The 17,815-nt window shown below is 34.0% G+C and overlaps 1 protein-coding gene across 1 annotated transcript in view; it reads left to right on the top strand.

Annotated features, from left to right (window-relative positions):
• The window catches only part of LOC18422561 (uncharacterized), a 29,036-nt gene extending 12,399 nt beyond the window's left edge, over window positions 1–16,637 (top strand). The window contains exons 3-8 of the mRNA XM_006878516.4: window positions 9,509–9,619; window positions 9,698–10,007; window positions 11,791–11,881; window positions 12,242–12,584; window positions 14,348–14,496; window positions 15,819–16,637. Of these exons, the coding sequence (XP_006878578.1) occupies window positions 9,509–9,619; window positions 9,698–10,007; window positions 11,791–11,881; window positions 12,242–12,584; window positions 14,348–14,496; window positions 15,819–16,320 (1,506 nt within the window). The 3' untranslated portion in view covers window positions 16,321–16,637. The remainder of the gene's footprint in view (window positions 1–9,508; window positions 9,620–9,697; window positions 10,008–11,790; window positions 11,882–12,241; window positions 12,585–14,347; window positions 14,497–15,818) is intronic.
• The last annotated feature ends 1,178 nt before the right edge of the window (window positions 16,638–17,815 follow it).

The raw sequence follows: 17,815 nt of genomic DNA, 5'->3' as shown, positions 1-17,815 counted from the left end.
TAGTGTACTAGTAAAAATCACAGCGTCCTGAAAAAAATCGGCTAAAAAATTGGCCGGTTTGGCCTTGAATCGGCGAAATTTTGACAAAACCGGCCGGTTCTGTGAAAACTAGTCCGGTCTGGCATTATATCGGGTGATATACGAAATAGCGGCGCACAGCAAATAACGGCTGTTATTTGTAACAGTGCCCGTTATTTGAGCAAAACCCGTCATCCGACATTTTTTGCAGTTTTTTGATGCTTTTTTTTGTCGTTTTTTTTGTTTGTTTTGGCTCAATAATTGTGCTATACCGTCAAATCTTCTATAAATCTATCAATGTTGAATAAAAAACTCCAAGATTAGATCGATTTTGGTGATTTTTGGTGTTCTTGAGTTTTTTATGAAAAATCTGCCATTTTTTTGATTTTGGCCTGGTTTTTCAGTTTTTTTCGATAAAAAGTTGGGGATTTTAATGATCACAGAGATACATATACTTTAAGACTCCTGATTTCATTGAAATGGAGAAATTTGGGGCTCGATTTTGAGATTGAAGCAGACAAGGTAAGCCCGAACCCAAATTTTTTTAATTTTTTTCTTAATTTTGCATATTTTTTTAGGATTTTTAAGACAATATTTGACTAGTATTATTTATTGCGATAAATAAAATAATGATTTTTGAACAACAAAAATAAAATTTGGATCTTGATTTTAGGAATTTAGGGTTTTTTGGATCTCGATTTTAGGAATTTAGGGTTTTTTTGTTTTTAATGTTATATAATATGTATATTTATAAAAATATGTTTTTTGTGATGAATATGAGAATATATATACACAATATTTGTGTGAGATTATTGATTGCATAAAATAAATGAACGAATTTTAGAACAAAAACAAAATTTGGAGGTCAATTTTGGGGATTTTCTGGATTTTAGGGTTTATTGAATGAAAAATAAAATTGATATTTTTTTTGTGAGGATTGTTTTTAATGTTATATAATATATATATTTATAAAAATATGTTTTTGTGATGAATATGAGAATATATATAAACAATATTTGTGTGAGATTATTGATTGCATAAAATAAATGAACCAATTTCAGAACAAAAGAAAAAATTTGAAGGTCGATTTTGGGGATTTTAGGGTTTATTGAATGAAAAATAAAATTGATATTTTTTTTCTATTAATAGTAAGTGATAGTACTATATAAGGTAGAAACACTACTGTTATTTACTATTAGAGAAAGTTGGACCGAGAGTTGAGGCGTAGACACCCAGTCCAAAAAAGACCGTTAAGGCCAGGAGAGCCGCTGAGGTCGAAAAGAGTCACAAGAGTTAGTCCAAAACGCACTCATCCGCAACCTAATAATGACAAATTTCATTAGAAATCTATCAAGTAAAGCACTACCACAAGCTAGTAATACTCTAAGAATAAAAAACAAAGAAGAAGTTGTAATAGACAATATAGAAAAACAAATAACAAACTGGAATATACCTAAAGTACCTATTTCAGATATATATAAGATTGTAGAACAAACCCTATCAGTTACTATTAATCAAGAAAATTTTCAATTATTATCAAATAAAATAATACAGGCACATAAAAATAAAAACTATAATTATCTACATATAGGATTAATCCAAATAGCCATTAAACCTTTAACTAGATTAGGATTAAATAATTCTATCTTAATATGCTTAAGAGATACTAGAGATAATAAGTTTTCTGATTCCCTATTAGGAATAATAGAATCAAGTTTATATAGTGGACCAATCTATTTTAATTGTTTTCCAGATTTTTCAATATCATTAAATGATCCTAACATATTAAGAGTATTATCATTAAATATTAAAACCCAAGGTTTTGACATGTTACCAGGATCCCAGAATATTGCTATTGTATACAAAATATATTATAAAGTAATGAATACATTATGCTCAAATGCTATCCAAATGGATACCAAAGGAAAAACTACTTTCTTCCAAACTAACATTGAAAAATCAAATGTAATAATTCCTAAAAACGTGCAATGGTAAGATATTATATTACCTGAATCATGGAATATAGAAAATGAAAATCACCATTTAAAGGCACCTAATCGTAATGTTCCTGATAAAATTATAGAACATCAAAATGGGAAAATAGAAATCCAATTTCCCAACCAAGTCATAAAGGAAGATACAAGCGTACACTCAAAAAATATATCCAATAACATTATTGAATCATCTAGACATTCTACTTCGAGTAGTATGAATCCAAAAATCCAAAGCCTATTACGCACCAAAGACAATATAGTTATTCCACAATACCAACCCACACTAAAATCTGAACCAGACCTTTCCGATACAGAAATGGACTTTCATATATTAACTCTTACTGAAAGAGTATCCAAACAATGGATAGAACAGAATTATATTGCTGAGGAAAATAAAGAGATAAGAGAATGGTATATAAAAAGATTTCAGCCCAGATTAATAGAACTATTCCATAAAAGATATAATAAATTATATGAAACAAAAACATGTAGTATAGGATTTTTCACATGGTTAAGAAATACTTTACAAGAAAGAAATATCGAGATTCCAAACTTTGAAAAAAATAAAATAAATACAATAGAAAATCAATATACAACATATAATACAATAGAAGGTGTTATCACTAGTGTTCATCCTCCAGAAAAAAGTGTTATTATTAAAGGATCCAGCAAAGAAGGAGAAAGTTCACTTGTTTCTGAAACAAGGGTTACTCCTTATAAAATGACAACCGGGGAAATAGTTCATCGAACTGAATTAATCCTTCATATTATTGAACAAAATAACTATACCAATCTATGTATGCAATCTATAGGAAAGCAAACTATGAGAATAGAAAATATGATAAGACCAAAACCTATTCCAGAACCTAAAAAAATTTTGTTGTTTAAACCTCCTCCTGAATTAAATAAACAAACATTCCATATAGGAGAAACCAATAAGGATTTAATGAATCAACTTATATCAAAATTAGCTGATCTAGATATCAAAGATCCAAATGGCAAAACTAAAATATTACCAGAATCTTCTACTTTAACTCTCCAAGAAGAAGTACCAGACATAGAAGATACTATAGAACATAAAAAATTAGCCTTTATAGAATCCAAAACTCCACATATCCAGAGAATAGCATATGGTAAAGGTTGGAAATCAGCCACGGCTAGACCATGCCATCATAGACCCACACCAGTTGATATTCAATTTGAAGAAGATTTAATATCCCATACAACTTCTTACTCAGGAAGATCAATAGTCAATTGGAATATTGATGGCATGTCTGAAAATCAAGTCCTACAACTTCCTACTCAGGAAGATCAATAGTCAATTGGAATATTAATGGCATGTCTGAAAATCAAGTCTTAGAGACTATGAAACATATGACAATGTATGGCTCAGCCTGTAAAATGGTTGGCAACCATGATTAGGAAGTAGCCATAGCCATAGTGTGTGGCTTTACTGGATGGTTACGAGGATGGTGGGATTTCCACCTCCCGGAAACCATAAAGAATCACATATTAACTAATAGTCGCCAATGGTCTGTAAAAAATGAACAAAATCAAGCTATCTTCTATATCGAAAGTGATGCTGTTAATGCTCTCATCTATACGATAACACTTCACTTTGTGGGGAGTACAGCCTTAATGGAAGCTCGATTTGAAGATTTACTTTTCAATTTAAGATGCCCAACCTTATCCTATTATAAGTGGTATAAAGATGTTTTCTTTTCCAGACTTTTAACAAGAGAGGATAGCCATCTCGATAATTGGAAAGAAAAATTTATTGCTGGTCTACCATATTTATTTGCTGAAAAAGTCAAAACTAGGTTAAAAAACAAACATGGTGGAATTATTCAATATTCTACTTATACTTTAGGAGAATTATCAGCTGAAATATGTGCTGAAGGATTAGCCCTCTGCACGGATATGAAATTAAAGAAACAACTAGATAAACAGCGCATGACTGGCAAAAAAGAATTAGGAGATTTTTGTCAACAATTCGGTTATAGTATAGAACAAAGTAAAGACAAATCTCATAAACATAAAAAATATAAGGAGGAAAGAAAATTGTATAAACGAAAGAAAAAAGAAAAAAGAAAAAAAAAAAAAATTATATATATATATATATTTATAAAAATATGTTTTTTGTGATGAATACGAGAATATATATATATATATATATATTCAATGAAAAAAAAATTGTATTCCAAGTATTCTTTAAATTTTAGGGAGACATTTTTTATGAATGATTTGATTTTGTGGAATCATCTTGATTCAAAAAACACTCAGTATTCCAAGTATTCTTTAAGTATCGGACTATCTGTTTGGCTATACTTCATTATGCAATTGTGTCATAACACCTTAAGAGTTTATATCTTTATGTATGCAGCAATTAAGATTTTATATCTTTATGTATGCTGCAATGTTATGAAAAATGGATATATTTAGTTGTTCAACTTTAATTGTGTTTAAAGCCCATTTTTATAGAGGTTTCAGTTTTGGTAGCATATCTTATTAGATCTTCAGTTTTGGCAGCATATCTTAATTTACATAAAAAGTTGTTTCAATTTTTTTTGTAAGATAAATATATGTAATATAAGAGTATACAATTAATCTAAGTTTTTCTATTTTTTCAATTTTTTTTAATTCTTTTGGACGTTTTTTACTTTTTTTTTAAAAAAAAAAACTACTTGACCGGTTAAACGGTTAACCACCCTGGTTAATCCGGTTCCGGTTAAAATCGCTCCTAGCCTCAAAACCGGTTAATCGTTCCGGTTTGATTTTGCGAACATTGACTTAAATAGGAGTTAGATATGGGTCAAAATCTAAGGTTAAGGTTTATATCTTTCCAACTAAAATCATGATGACTGATTTGTGGGATAGATAGCTTTGATTAAATCTCTCTCATCCCCATAGATTTCCTATATAGTTCTAAACGATCTAGCTGAAAATTAGATAAGGCATACCTAATGAAATCCTATTCAAATTGGGAAATAGATTTTTTCTATTTAAATATTTAGTTTGAACCTCTTTCAAATAGAGAACAAGATCTTTCTTTCGCACACCAAGTTCTCTCTCTCCATCATGCCATATTTTTCTCTCTCTAAAAATTTTAATTCATGTGCCACCCCTCTCTTTATCCCATTAGGAGGCATGCCATCCTCTCTCCTCTTATGTGTATAGTGAAACCCTAGAGTAAGGATTTGTTGCATTTTGAAGAAAAGAAGGGAAAAACGTAGCCTAAAGAGATCAACTCACAAATTCAGCCCTAATTTATTATTTTCGGGTTTGTAGAAACCCTAGTTAAGTTTTTGAGCTCTCTAAAACTGTAGATTAAAAAGTATCGCTCGAAAAGCTTCCCATATTGGAATTTTCAGCAACACCTAAAGGATACGCCATCGGTCAGGGAATCACTTGTGGGGTGCAGAAGACCTATGAGGGGAACTCCAGGCATCTTCCAATAAATCTTCTCAGTAGTTTTAATTAATTTTCAGATTATGTTTTATTTTATGTGAATTTTCAGGGACTTGTTTGTACTATTAAGTTATAGTGGAAGTTTGTTTAAAGTTCCTGTATAGTTTGTATTTCTTTTAGTAGCGAAAATAAAGATCCTAGGTTGTGTCTAAGATAGTATTTTTTATTTACAATACTAGTGGCATTTGTACGTAGAATCCAAGTATATTGAATAAAAGTAAAAGAAATTTTTTGAAATTACTGGGAATACGTACTGGAAGATGCTTGGAGTTATCCTCATAGGTCTTGGTTCTCCTCACTCCCAATTCCTTGACCGGTGGTGAACTTTTACTCTTTTAGTTGTTGCTGGAAATTCTTAGATGAGAAACGTTTTAGGCGATACCTTTTAATCTTGGATTTTAGAGAGCTCAAAAAATTAATTAGGGCTTCTACAAACCCTATAAAAAAAATAGGTTTGAATTTACGAGTTGATCTCTCTTTAGGCTGAGCTTCTCCCTTCTTTTATTCAAAATACAGCAAATCCTTATTCTAGGGTTTCACTATACACATCTAAGAGGCAAGATGGTGACGTGCCCTCTCTATGAGGTAAATAGAGGGGAGACACATGACTCCAAATTTTTTGAGAGAAAAAAATAAGGCGTGATGGAGAGAGAGAACTTGGTGTGTGTGAGAGAGATCTTGTTTTATATTTGAAAGAGGTTCGAACTAAGTCTTTAAATAGAAGGAAATCTATCTCCCAATTCGAATAAGATTTCTTTAGGTATGCCTCATCTAATTTCCAGCTATACTTCTAGGATAATTTAGGATATCTGTGGGTTGAAAGAGATTTAGTCAATGTCATTCATCTCACAAATCAGTTATTATGATTTTGGGTGGAAAGTTAGGAATCTTATCCTTTAGATTTTGAGTTACGAATCATATGCAATTCCCATTTAAGTTTAAAATATAACCAATCTTGTCATTATCTAAGTCTCCTATAATATATAGGAAATCAAGGATAATCTATATTTAAAACTTCCACTAGAATAGGAAACCAAATTTTATTTAAAATTATAAAGATTTTCGATGTAATTTAAAATCAAATATTAAGAAAGTGGGACGTGCCCCCTTTCTCCTAAAAAAGTGGTGTGCCCACTTTTTGATTTTAATATAATTTTGGGTGTGGTACCCTAGGGGTGGCAAGTGGTCCCACTCTTAAAAAAAAAAAAAAACACGCACGTAGGGCTGGATCCTAGTTCCCACATGTTATTTTAAGTTTTGAAAAATTCAGAAATAGCCTTTGATGAATATTACAACCGAAATAAGATTTTAGAATTCTGAAAAAAAATATTTAAAAATGATAAAAACATTTATAATAAAATATAAGCCATATAAAGAGTGGACTGGTACCAATGGATCAAAATTAGCAACAATAAAGGCACTACACTCACCTCAGAAACCATGATCCATTACTATTTTTTTATCCAACCCAACAGAGACCCAATACCCATAGTCTCAAAGCAAGGATTCATGATTTGCTTGTCAAAGTTGGATAATAAATAGTGGGACCATGATCCCAGAATGTAGATTTCAGTTCCCCCCTTTAAGAGCAACTCTAGCAGTTGTCTTCACGGTGCAAAGGGGGCTCGCTCTATGCACATGTACACGTGTTCCTTTGTAGAGCTGCTTCTCAGTAATGCAGCTGTCATGTGTAAATGTTGTGCGAAAGTTTGTTGAGGTTTGTGCGAAAGTTTGTTGAGGCTTTGGCCCTTGCTTTCACAAGCCTATAACCGCAGACAAGAGATGTCCCAGTTCTCCTGGCTTAAAACATCATCTCTGGGCATCTCTTTGACCTCAACAAGGGACGACTCACTGTAAACCATTTTAAGTAGTGCTACATGCCCAGGGGTAAGGTTTTTGGACATGATCACGGCCATAAACCACTCAACCCTTGGTTAATCAATACACACACACACACACACTCCCACTAAAGTGCATATTCCACTGTAAAATATCATATTTACCACCACTCTAAGCCTTTGAAGACCACAAAACCCAAGATAATTTTGGTAGAGAAGTTTGTCTCTTACTCTAGGTGGATGCTCCTGCATAAGGATTCTCTCTCTAAGCTTTTTAATCAAATTTTCTTACCCCTCTAAAATAAGGGTTAATAGTTTTATATAGAATGCTTAGGAAACATGGGTAAAAATCAATAGTCTGGCTTAGGTGGATGGACTATCAAAAGTTGGCTTGAGGTTTTTCAAAATGGACCACTTGGAGATGTCTAAAGTTGCTAAATATCATGAATCTGCCCTTGGAGGGTTTCTCGTATGTGCCTTCATCCCCACTTGCAACAAATTTGGATCAAACACTCCCAAGATTTTCTAGGGTTTATGATTGATTTTATGAATTTGCATCAAACTTGAAGAATTCCATACCCCTTTGAATTCCTTCCAATTTCTCCCTTTATTGGCCATTATTTGGCGATTCATCACCAAATACTGTGAGGAATCATCCTTGAAGTATTTGAGAAGAAATTTAGATAAAAAAAATCCAGGAATCAAGGAGTTATGATCATTTTATTGGCCACTTCTGTAAAATTCAGCAGTCTTCATCTTTTGGACAACTTTTCTCTGAGATCCGACCTTCAATTGGTTTTAAACCCCACAACAAATTGTATAGATGTTTAGGGGTTTGAATGAAGATCATATCTGCAAAATTTCAGCTTAAAATGCTTCATGGATTGTGAAATATGAGTCGAAATATGCATCGAGGTCTGCTACACTTTGAGCTCAGTTTTTATCTCATACTTTTTATATTGATCTAGCTATAATCAGTGGTAAGAACCCCATTGATATCTATATAGATGGAAAATTCTTTGGATGGGAAACATATCAAAATTTGAGCTTATTTGGCCATGGGGATCACGAGATATTGTCGAGTCTTTGGTAGGAAGAAAACTTGTCAATTGCTGTAAACTGTTCATGAACTGCTATTGCAAGTCCACATCATGGTTTTTTGCCCAAAAACTGCTGGTCCCTTGATGGTCCCCAAACATTGCATGAAAAACGACACTTTCGAACATTGGATTGAGCTCAAATTTGGAACTCATGCTTTTTAAGAGAATTCCTTGCTTCCATAAAAATTTCAACTTATTTAGACATGGATTTCTACGTATTCCTTTAAATTTGGGGTTGTTTTGGGCCCAGACCGCGCTCTTTTAGCGGTCTTTAACTTTAGATGCCCATATCTCAATCATCCGATATTGGAATGGCCTGAGTTTTGGAGGGCGCCTCAGGGATGACTTAGATTAGAGTTTAGAACCTTTAGATGTCCATTCACCAGTTCGACCTTGCACCTAGCTCCAATCTCGTTTGTTTTTACTTGAGAGTTACGTTTCCTCATTTTATGTATGTCTCTAATATTTGAACCTGATTTGAGGCTGCTTTCACTGACTTTATCCAGTTCCAGTGGTTTTCCGGCAGTTACCATGCTGGGGTCTTATTCGGCTGGTTGAACTTATGCATTGCATTTGGCGGCCCACCGTTTTGGTTTATAATTATCTTTCCCATATTTGTGGAGGAAAATGGGGCGTTTCAAGGTCTAAACTACAAGGTTCCATCTGCTTGGGATCACAATCTGTTTTTGTGTTCCAGACTTGCGGCGGCTACCTTTAGTTGATTTTATTTACATCAAAGCAACCCCAAATAGTCATGTCATTTTTCTGTGGACATTTGGTTGTACTTGGTAGCTTGTAGATTTGTGCCTTTGTTATGATGTTTTCCGTAGACTTTGGTAAAGGGTGTCATGAGAACGCTCATGCTTTCTAGTTTCTAATATCTATTATATTGATGGCCAACTGGTCAGACAGAGTTATGACATACTTGGTATTTCCATGCTCTCATTGCGTAGAATAACGAAAACCAATGTTAGTTGGCTGGTGGTATGTTACATGAAGCTTTTTGTTTCAATTTTGTACTATATGCATAAAATTCATGATTTTAATATTTCTAGTTGCCATATTCCTAACCATAATCTTTGTTTTGCAGGAGAGGCAAAGAAAATTTGCCGAAGAGCAAAGAGATTTAATACAGAAACAAGCACAAACAAGGGCACAAAAAGCACGTTATGAAGATGAGCTGGCTAGAAAAAGAATGCAGGTAGAAATCTTCCATCTCTCTCTCTCTCTCTCTGTGATGTTTGGGGTTTATCATTAATTTATTGCCTTTCTTATGCAGGCCGAACATGAAACTCAGAGGAAACAAAATGTTGAGCTGGTGAAGATGCAAGAGGAGTCTTCTGTACGCAGAGAGCAAGCAAGACGCTCAACTGAAGAGCAGATTCAAGCACAACTACGCCTATCAGAGAAAGAGAGGGCAGAGATTGAACGCGAGACAATTAGGGTGAAAGCTATGGCTGAGGCTGAAGGACGAGCTCATGAAGCAAAACAAACTGAGGAGCAAAACAGGAGATTGCTTTTAGAACGAGTGAAGGGTGAACGTGAGAAATGGATTGCAGCAATAAATACTACTTTTGGTCACATTGAAGGTACATTGGGTTGATTTCCTTGGAACTTCTTAATACTCCCTATCTCTCATGATCTTCATGTAAAAATGTTTTATATGGTTTGATGATCTCTTAGTGAATAAAAAAGAAACTGTTTTATTAATTTTACAATTATATGATGATTGAATAAATGCTTCCTTAAAAATTTACTAAAAAATTTACACAATGTACAGACTTTTACTAATTTTATGATGTTCATTGTTCGTAGTCTTCAATTTTTGGCTTAGTTCTTCGATGGACTTTCGAAAACTTTGTATGATTTTTATTGGCATAGCACATCCAAATGCCTCTTATCATCTGGTGGAGACCTTCATGCACTTAAAAATGTCTTACAGTTTAGTGCAATGCATGAATCCTGCGATGAAACCTCTATTGTTTTTCTTTAAGTGATTGTTCATTATGCAGTTTAATCTCTTGAGTAAAAAATCTATAAGCATTGCCTTACAGAAAAAACCAAACTAGTAATTGTATTAGCTGTGCGTGCCGGACTAGTTGTTTTAGTTCGAACTTTACTATGTAAGAGCTTTTGGAAGAAGTGCATCTGCATAGTATTATGATTTAGGTCAATGTGCCTTTTTGATTGGAAAATGTGTTCCCTGGGTTTTGCGTGCAATGTGGTTCATGGATGAGTAAGTTACGTGTGATTATTCTCTTGTTGTTGCACCTTGATTTGTGCCTATGGATGCTTTGTGCAATCTCAGCTTTTTTAGAGTGACATTGGTAGGGTTGGCACCCTCTTATTTACATTGAACAATTTTAAGCAGTGGGCATGCTTTCTAAACATGTTGCATCTCCTGGGTGCTCTATTTTTTCGCTAGTATGCATACAAGTATTACAGCAAAGGATCTACCCCTGCTATATCGTGCTTATATCTATCTTCTATTATCAGCTACCACAGCTTTTTCTTTCTATTGTGCGTATAGATGCACTGGACATGGATACAGCATTCGTTGCACATCTTGGCCCTTTCACATTTTTTTAAGGGGTTTCTTCTTCTTGTGGGATGTGATGGGATCTAAAAATATTCTTTATCTCCTTCAACTACTTATTATGGGTAAATTAGTCCCAAACAGATATTGTGAGATTTGTGTGGCTTTATTTCACTGTTGGGGAGATCTCACAATAGAGGGAGTGACACTTGTGGAGAAGGTGCATATCTTAGGAAGAAGGGATTTTCAGGTTCAATGGTGGTGCCTATGAGTTCTTTTCCCTTTGATGATACAAATTTTAGTGTTGTAAGTAGTTTTTTTTCGGATCAATGTTAGGAAGAAATTTTTGTATGTTTGGCTTTTCAATTAATTTTTGGCCAATAAGAATGACTCTTTGAGCAACTCAAATCATCTTGAGTGTTGGAACATAAATCTTTACTGTCAATAAGTGAAATCATCCAGCATATCGAGTTCCTCAACAAAAGATTGGGCCATTTATTGTCAATGTTCCATGCCCATTTAATTGTTTAATTGATGCACATTGTCTTTCTAATGTTTGTTGTTTATTCAATAAAGTTATTAATGTATATCCATGCATTTTCTTGAGAAAACACTCATTATCCATGTAGAATACAGTTTTTTTAATGTGTTTTTTTTTTTAAAAAGAAAATACAGAAAAGTATTTAGGTTTACTTCCATTTATGCATGTCTGCATAAACCGTAAGTTATCCGAAAAAACAAAAACATGTATGCATATCACACGGGCTTCATTTTTCCTCAATATGAGATTGTGTAAGATATCTGCTCCTAATATGTTGGTTTCTCACCATTTTCAGGTGGTTTTAGGATATTACTGAATGACCGTAGCAGGTTGGTTCTTGCCATTGGCGGAGCCACTGCAGCTGCTGCTGGAATCTACACTACTAGGTTTGGGATTTGTTATCGAAAACCTTGTCATTCTTTTGCTTATCCCATTTGGTGTGGATATCTATGAACTTCATTGATGGACACATGGTAGAGTACCATTAAGTATAGTGTCCTTTGGAAATAACATTAAACGACTTCCAAGAATATCCATGGCTACAGTCTGCCTAACATTGAATATGTAGAGATTCATGTTCAGAAGCTGTACTATTAGTTCAGAATGACTTCTTTTTATAGATATATAATTTGAAATAGTAGATTTTTATTATTTATTTAGTTTTATTTTTAGTTTTTGCAAATTAGACATATACGATATTTTGTTCACTTTGTTCACACATGCTTAACCTCTTTCTTTACTTTCAGAGAAGGTGCCAGAGTAGTTTGGGGCTATGTTAATAGGATTTTGGGACAACCTTCACTGATTAGAGAGTCATCAATCGCAAAATATCCATGGTCTGGATTTGTTTCTCGAGGTGTACGTAAACTTTCTGGTGCAAGTAATGAACCTGGAAATGTAGGCTCCTCTGGAAACAAAAGCAGCCTTGGTGATGTTGTTTTGCATCCTTCACTTCAAAGGAGGATAGAACAACTTGCTCGGGCCACAGCGAACACTAAATCTCATGAGGCCCCATTCCGAAACATGCTCTTTTATGGACCTCCTGGTACTGGTAAAACTATGGTTGCTAGGGAAATTGCACGGAAATCGGTAAGGTTGCATGTCTTCTCTTTTGTCTTCATTTGTTGGTCAATTGGAGATCATCATGTCTATCCTATGAAGATAATTTGGGTTTCTTATAATTTGATCTCATGAATTTTATATGAACAAAATTAATCTTATTGTTGTTGTGGGATTACTAAAGTGCTTCTTTGGGGTAGTTTATTACTTAACACTTTTCCTTACATTTGATTTGATTTCTTTTTTGATTAACCGTACTTCTATTTCATTACTTAAAATTGAGGTATATGAGTATGTTGTTGGAAAATTGGTTCTTTGAACCATTGAGTAAAATGTCAACAAAATAAAAATTTAATTGGCAAGAGATGTCTTTGTCACCCATCTTTGAGCGGCTAGCTGATCAGCGTTTCTCCATATATATGGTTAAATGTGTTTGTGATTTCAAAGATTTTCTACAAAGACATCGTCAAGATGCTAAGAATATTCAGATTTCCATTGGGCCACCTAATGACATTCTTAGAGTCGCCCTCTATTTCAGTGATCTTCCAACTTGGTTGCAGCAGCACAGCACAGCCCTGTATGTTAATTGTGCTCTTGTTTGGCTTCGTTTTATTCACAATTGAGTAGCGGCCATGAGAGATGTTATCAAAGGCAAGACGCAGACATAATGACCTAGGGGGGCTGATGCGCTATGAGCCTTCTTGAGGGCACACCCTTTTGATGTGGTCAATAATTTAAAAAAGGTTATGAAGAATATTAGAATACAAAGAACAACATCAATATGGGATTTATGCCATAGTAGGTATTTTAACTTAGGTCATGTTTGTTTATTGGGAAAGCACCTTTTGAGGGCCACGGGAAAATTTGTTTGCCAAGAGAGCTTTTTAATCAACCTGGGAATGCGCTTTCACAACTAGATTGGTTGATCTCTACTTTCTCACATTTAACATTAAAAGCTGTGAAAGCACTCCCCCATATACTGCAGTTTCTACTGCTTTCTCAGAAAACAAACATGGTGATGCAAATCGCATCTGAGATGTTTATTTTTTTCATTATTTTATTTATTTTTATTGTTGATATTAATTTTGAGGGACATTCATATAGGGGTCAAAAAGGGATTTTTATTTTATGTTTTGGGAAAATTTAAAGGATTTTAGTTTAATTAATATTGGTGTAGGAGGCTTTCCTAGTTTCTAGGATTTCATGACCTATTTTGATGGAGATGGTTAGCTATTTAATACCGGAGACACCATTCAATGTCAATGCATTGCGTAATGTTGAAAAGATAGATGTTGTCTCTAATCTAATGCACATCAGAAAACCATACATATTGTATTGATATAGTCATTTTAGAACTACACATGGAGAAACATGAAGTCCTTGAAAGAATTGCATGGAGGATTGTGGGAGACATGTGGGACAGAAATAGAGGGAACTATGTGGGAGAGATAGTATCCCTATTAAATAGGAAAGATGTGGAAAAAAAACTACAGAGAAATAAACAAATTAGTTAAATATCAACATCGATTAAATTTTAAAAATATTAATATTCATGAAACTATGTGGCATACAGGGAGGCGCTTAGGGAAATTCATACTCTACAATTTATTGTAATTGTCATTCCGTTTGGACGGCTATGAAATTTTTACTAACAATGATTTATGTGACTGTGATTTGATCAATAATTTAATAAATTGTTGGATTGCTTCTCTACTTGCATTCTTGGATTGACCATGGAATGTATTTCTTACGGTCCAGGTTTATTAATGGAAACACTGTGTGACTTTATGCAGGGTTTGGATTATGCCATGATGACAGGAGGAGATGTCTTACCCTTGGGTTCACAGGCTGTAACCAAAATCCATCAGCTGTTTGACTGGGCTAAAAAGTCAAGGAAGGGTTTATTACTCTTCATTGATGAGGCAGATGCATTTCTATGCGAGTAAGTTATTTTATATTCTTATTCTCAGTGTATCGATTCTTTTAATGAAACTTCTTGCCTACTTGCATGGTGTGTAGTTATTGGATCTGATGTTGGAGTTGGTCATGGTCAGGATTTCACATTGCTAAGATAATTTTAGTGGCTTGTTAAAACCTTAACGCTTTTCAATGTGTGTGGCATATCATGTTTCTTAGTCTATTTGTCTATCAAGCGCCTTTTCTGTAGATTTGCATTGAGTTCACTGGGTTATTGGATCTGTCCTTCGGGAAGATGTCATTAAGATAGTATATTCTTGGAAATTGATAAGCTTTGATCTTTTCAGTATTTTTCTCAAGGTAAAGTTGGAGTGCGTTCCTTTATATTTTCCTTTTTCTGCCATGTGCATGGAATGGGTCGAACAATAGATTTATTGTTCAAAATTACATTCAGCTTTTCAGTATATCCTTCAGCAACACTATTGGTAATTGTTCCATTTAAGCCAGGCACATGCCAAATTTGAATGTGATATTTAAGTTCTGCAGCAGTCTGCACCGTGTAATATTAAGCTATTTGCAATTGCCTTTGAATTATAATAATATAATTTTCTTTATATCGTGGGATTTTAATTCTTTGGCCTTTCTTATAATTTTTTTCAAATGCACAAATGAAGATCTAAAGTTCACTAAAGAAATGTTATGTTTAAAATTACGGATTATGTAAAGTTCATGGAAACCTGAATTTTAAACTGTGGGTAAAGGTTTTGTTTGAGATAAGTACAGGTTAGGGAATATAATGGATTAGTGACAGTATGTGATTGCACGCTGTACAGTAATGTTGGAAAGGAGTTGAGACACTTTTCTAACTATTTGCATTGTGGCACTTACTAGCTGTGTTTTGCGGACTGCTAATGTAAAAGGGGGAAAAATGGAACTACCAAATGGTAGAGCATTGAACACTGCTAATGTCAAAGGGGGAAAAATAGAACTACCAAATGGTAGTGCATTGAACACGATGTCATGGATTTGGTGAAGAAAATACATTGACCACAATGAAATTTAGGATTTTCAGGATTTTTAACTTTTTCAGGATTTTCTTGAGAAAACTCGTACTTTATAAATCCACCTGAGAAATTAACTTTTGTATGCATCTTGAGCACATTCACCGAGTTTATCTATGTATTTCGCTTAGCTGCATTTTAGATACATTCACATTTAAATACTATTTTTTTTGGCTAAATTCATTTTAGATTTTACTACATCTACAATGTACTAGTTTTAAAATTTTCAGAGTTTACATAAACATCCCCTTACTTACTATTCTTGCGTCACTGCATATGAATTCAGGCGTAATAGTATTCAAATGAGTGAAGCTCAGAGGAGTGCTTTAAACGCACTTCTCTTTCGAACCGGGGATCAATCACGGGATATAGTTCTCGTCCTTGCAACGAATAGACCTGGTGACCTCGATGCTGCCATTACCGATCGCATTGACGAAGTCATCGAGTTCCCTCTTCCAGGTGAAGAGGAGCGCTTCAAGCTATTGAAACTTTACTTGGACAAATACATAATCCAAAGAGAGAACAATGATGCACCAATTTGGAATTCGTTATTTCGGTCAAAGCAACAAAAGATAACGGTGAAGGATATCAATGAAGATGTGATTCGAGAAGCGGCTAAGAAAACAGAGGGGTTTTCTGGAAGAGAGATAGCAAAACTCATGGCGAGTGTGCAAGCAGCTGTTTATGGGAGCCCAGACTGTGTGCTGGACTCTCGCATGTTTCAAGACACGGTGGACTATAAAGTTGCGGAGCATCGGCAGCGTGGAGAACTTGCTGCTGTTTGCTAATTGTGTTTTGAGGAGAGAGAGAGAGAGGTCTTTCAGTGGTGCTTTTACAATGAGAGAGAGAGAGAGAGAGAGAGAGAGAGAGAGAGAGAGTAAATTTTGCATTTTGGGAATGCTTGGGGAACTTGATTTATTGAGAAAAGGTGGGGTTGCAATTTTGATGGAGATAATTTACAGTTAGTTGTAGAGAAATACAAAGAAAAATATTGCTCATTTTGGTGGGGTGTACTAGATTTTGAAGTTCAAACGCTGGACACCCAGGAATAATATCTATCGTTGGATGGTGGATACTCCCGATTCCGGGACTATCTTGTGATAAATTCTTTGCAATGAGAAACGCATCATGCGATGACACTCATTTGTCTATGGTGAAGCATCAGGAATTATTCGAGGCCAAGGTATCTCTGAGTCAATCAACTCAGTCTTCTCTCTAAAATTGATTTTGGATTCAAATTGTTAGGGAATCAAGAAGTACGAATTTGAAACAGAATAAATGAGTTTTAAAATAAGAAAATAAATTTCTTTCGCCCAATTTCCACGCGGTCAATTTTAAGTTTGTGGGGCCAGCATTTTCTAATATCCATCTCTAAGATGTTACGTGCATTAGGGGATGCTATAGTACAGTGCGTCCCCTGACTCAAAACTACTTTTCCATTATCTAGTGGTGGACAAGCCTCACCTCAAAACGACATTGGAAAAATACTTTATGCGTGGGAAATCCCTATAAGAGCTCTAAAAATCAATTTCCACAATTGATTATGAAATTTGTAGTTCAAAAAATTGTACAAATCGTGCGATTCTGTGAACACTTGAAAATGGTTGAAAATGGATGGTTTAATGGGTTATAATGTACGTTATTTTTGGGCTCAAACTATTTTTTTTTTGTTACAACCATAACGATTAAGATCTAGATAATCAATGGGAAGGTTTTTTTATGCTAGAATTGTAATTTTCTGTGAATTTTGACGTGAGGCTAACTTTGTTTGATAGGGTTGTGGCCTATCAAACCATTTTCCTTATTAAAAGGGTGCGATTTGTATAAGGTTACCTTTGAAAGAAAGGACCAATGATCTTTTTGGGGAATATATATATATATATATATATAATATTATATATATATATATATATATATATATATATATATATATATATATATATATATATATATATATATATATAATTCTTTTCACCTTTTTTTTTTCCGACAAAGATTACTTACAAGCGGCCTTGTTACAATAATTCTTGCTTCAAGAAAAAAATAAAAGTAAAATCAACAAATCTAACATCTTAAAACCTTGATGGCATTAAACTAATTTTTTTTAAACAAAGAAAAATAACCGCTACTTCTCATGCTTGGGAATGTAAAGACATTATAATTGAAAAGCCAAGAAATAAAAAAAAGAATGCCGAAGATTACCTCAATCAGGCTTATTACACCTCACATCGAGTCACCACCATCCGATAGCGTGGGATCAACGATAAACCTTCAATCTCAATG

The sequence above is a fragment of the Amborella trichopoda genome, chromosome 3 (genome assembly GCF_054954075.1).
Source record: "Amborella trichopoda isolate Santa Cruz 75 chromosome 3, AtrichopodaSantaCruz75HAP2 v2.0, whole genome shotgun sequence".
Taxonomy (NCBI): Eukaryota; Viridiplantae; Streptophyta; class Magnoliopsida; order Amborellales; family Amborellaceae; genus Amborella; species Amborella trichopoda.
Note: the sequence above shows the minus strand (reverse complement) of the source record. Positions and strands in the feature narration are given on the sequence as shown.